This window comes from Penaeus chinensis, chromosome 25, assembly GCF_019202785.1.
Source record: "Penaeus chinensis breed Huanghai No. 1 chromosome 25, ASM1920278v2, whole genome shotgun sequence".
NCBI lineage: Eukaryota > Metazoa > Arthropoda > Malacostraca > Decapoda > Penaeidae > Penaeus > Penaeus chinensis.
Window position 1 is genome coordinate 6110184 of NC_061843.1, and position 3872 is coordinate 6114055.

At 37.5% G+C, this 3872-nt stretch overlaps 1 protein-coding gene across 1 annotated transcript in view; it reads right to left on the minus strand.

The window, feature by feature from the left end:
* Positions 1–366: 366 nt before the first annotated feature.
* LOC125038731 (cell wall protein IFF6-like) overlaps positions 367–3872 on the minus strand; it is a 5135-nt gene continuing 1629 nt past the window's right edge. The window contains exons 2-3 of the mRNA XM_047632299.1: positions 3457–3830; positions 367–1769 (exon numbers count right to left, since the gene is read on the minus strand). Of these exons, the coding sequence (XP_047488255.1) occupies positions 1152–1769; positions 3457–3830 (992 nt within the window). The 3' untranslated portion in view covers positions 367–1151. The remainder of the gene's footprint in view (positions 1770–3456; positions 3831–3872) is intronic.

Here is a 3872-nt window from a genome sequence, read left to right on the forward strand (position 1 = left end):
TATGTAAATGTATCATATATATATGTATATATGTATATGTATCAAATATATAAATATATATTTGATACATACATATATATATGCATATATATATAAAGATTGTCTGAATTTTATATGTGTATAGATATCACACCCGGGATGAAGTAACCAACAAGCAGACACACACACACACACACACACACACACACACACACACATGTGAAATGATACCGGGTTGAGAGAAAGGAACGATAGAATGGATATACTTGGTTATGAATATAGTGAACAAGCTCAAACAGTGTCTTGAGGAAAACAAATTCTAAGCACCTTTCTGTAGACTTCTAATTTTTGATAATTTTTGATCATGGTTGTAAAGAAAGTCGTGGATGTCAGGACTCTTTATTGATACTCTTTAAATACTATGGTCACAAGCTTGATGATTCATCTAAGACCAATTACTTATTCAACAACCGTTACGGAGTACAGATTTCAAGCACAATTACCAGCCGCCATAGTGCAGTATATTTTCTAGAAAACATAGGCAAATAAAATCATATTCACATCTTAAAATATAGCACGCAAATGGGAAACAGAAATAGAAGAAGAAGAAGAAAAAGAAGAAAAGAGATTCGTAGGAGTGCATGACAAGGTATCTGATTAGAAACAAAAGGAAATAAAAACAAGCGACAGCCGATATGCGCACGGTAGTTCCCGCACGAGGTCTTCGGTTTTAGGAAAATTTAACATCATATATTTGAAGACAAAATGGACAACAGGTGGCATTCGAAGGACACTTATTGCAAAGTTATAAGCAATTCGAGAAAGAAAACGTTGATGAAGACTAAGAAATGAAAATTGAAAAGAAGTTTAAATCCTGGTCTTGAGCGAAGAAGACGAGTGACTAAGCTTAAAATGATGTCTAGGTGACTAGCTTTCAAAATAGATGTCTGGATGAATACACAGACTTAACAAACAAACAATTCTTGGATTATGAGGATAACAGGTGACAGTGGAAAACAAATGCTAATTTGACCAAGGAACACAAAACATATATTATGACTAGGAGCCCGTTTTAGTACTTTTTTGTTTTTTTTAAATATAAACAATGCAACAAATCTTGGACGAAGTAAAGTGAATTCATGGTATTATGAATGGCTAAGGGTTACCCATTTTCACCGTCCATATCTTCTTCCGTTGCCATTATTGAGACGGTTGCCATATCCGTTTCCATTGCCATTGCCGTTCCCATTTCCATTACCATTCCCGTTTCCATTGCCATTGCCATTACCATTCCCATTTCCATTGCCATTGCCATTCCCGTTTCCATTGCCATTGCCATTCCCGTTTCCATTGCCATTGCCATTACCATTACCGTTACCATTACCATTTCCATTACCGTTGCCATTACCATTATTATAACGTTTTCCGTTGAAGCCATTGCCATTTCCATTAAAGCCATTGCCATTACCATTGAAGCCATTGCCGTTTCCATTAAAACCATTACCATTACCATTTCCGTTAAAACCGTTACCATTGCCATTTCCATTGAAACCATTACCGTTTCCATTAAAGCCATTACCGTTGAAGCCATTTCCATTACCATTAAAACCATTCTTTCCATTGTGACCATTGCTGACTCCGATTTGAGCGTTTAGACCATAGAACTGTTCAGCCGTGGAACAGTCAAAGTTGTACCACCAATCGCAAACGAAGTACTGCTGGTTAAAGATTGTTCCATTGGGACAGAGGAAGGAGTTGATTCTGCCTCCTGCCTGACAGATGTGGAACACCTGGAGAGAAAATAAGCGACATTAAGTATATATATGTATGTATATATGTATGTATACATATGTGATTATGTATATATGTATGTTTACATATGTGATTATGTATATATATACATACATATATACACCATGGTACGCATACTGACAGATATACATACATGCGTACATGTTCGATATAGATATATAGGGAAAATCGGAATGTTAATGTACCAGAGGAAGGATGATATATAAGGAACACGAGAGAAAGAGAGAGAGAGAGAAAAAAAAAGAGAAAGAAAGAGAGAGAAAGAGAAAGAGAGAAAGAGGGAGAGGGAGAGGGAGAGGGAGAGGGAGAGAGAGATAGATAGATAGAGAGAGAGAGAGAGAGAGAGAGAGAGAGAGAGAGAGAGAGAGAGAGAGAGAGAGAGAGAGAGAGACAGAAAAAACAAGATAAAAAGAAAGAAAAGAAGAAGAAAAAGAAAAACAAAGAGAGAACGAACCAATGAAAACACCGAGAGACAGAAACACAAGAACTACGAAGAGGAAGAGAGAGAGAAACACACCACATGTACCATCGACAGCGACCATTAGCATTCTAAATTCAAGACTGCCGATTCACAGCGACATATGTGGACGCGGAACTCAGCTGTAGGTGAAGGGCCAACTTTTGCTGGCCATTGTTGTTAATCTGATATTGCAAACATTGTTTGATGAAAAGGGCTTAGTATTGTATGACTCGTCATCGTTACTGTGAACACTCCAAAGATCTGTTTTCACGTACATCTATAGATACATACGTACTTGAATACTGTTCCCATGCACATAGATACATATATACATATATGCATATATGCTTACATGCACACATACAAACCACACACACACACACACACACACACATATATATATATATGAGAGAAAGAGAGAGAGAGAGAGAGAGACAGAGAGAGAGAGAGAGAGAGAGAGAGAGAGAGAGAGAGAGAGAGAGAAAGAGAGAGAGAGAGAGAGAGAGAGAGAGAGAGAGAGAGAGAGAGAGAGAGAGAGAGAGAGAGAGATCACTATTCTCCCAACTACTATAAAACAAAAATCTAAATCACATTCCATTTCAAGTGCATATAATCATCATTATCCAAACATTATACTTTACTTATTTCCAACAAAACGAATTGTTATCTAAGCAATAATAGTAATTAAAAAGTGAAAAAAAACCTTCATACCGGCACACTTTTTCTTGACCACAAGGAAGCAGCTAAGAACCGCAAAATGAGACCCTATGGTTTATAACTTCGACGAAAATCATAATAACATTCTAAGGAGAAAGAACATGGCAAACGTATTCTACCTTCCTTGTTGAATATTTTACTGTATGACGTAAGAGTGTGACTTTATGTCTTTCTATAACCTTATGACATTTGATATTGAGAATAACAATGCACAAAACTGCACTCGGATCTTGTTAGGGAAATAAGCTTATTTGTCATGAATAGATTGATAATTTGAAATATAAAGTAGGGATATGCGTGTATAAAAGGATAAAGAAAATGATGATAAACAGATAAACAGAAAGGAATGAATGGATAACTTAATAGACAAAGAGATAGATTAAAAACGTGAACTATATGAATGGGTGAAGTCATATATTATATATATATATACACAGATAGATAGATAGATGGATAGATATACCCATTAAGGAAGAAATAATACTCACCTGGCATCCGGCTTGTTGTGCAGTATCAGCGTAATATCCAGGCAGCTGGCCGTTGCACGAGAAGCCGGTGTTGGGGACGAAGGCCAGGATGGGGTAGTCCACACCTGGGACGCCTCCACCGCCAATGGCATCGGCCAGAGAGTAACCATTGCCATTGAAGCCTCCGTTGCCATTGAACACGCCGTTGCCATTGAAACCTCCATTTCCATTGAACCCTCCGTTGCCATTGAATCCGCCGTTGCCATTGGACCCGCCGTTACCATTAAAGCCTCCATTGCCATTGTTTCCGTTGCCGTTTCCATTGCCATTTCCATTACCGTTGCCGTTCCCATTGTTGTAGTTCCTTGCTTGAGTCAGGCTTATGGCCAACATTGCTAGAAAAAAAATTATAAGACAAATAAAATATTAGTTTATTT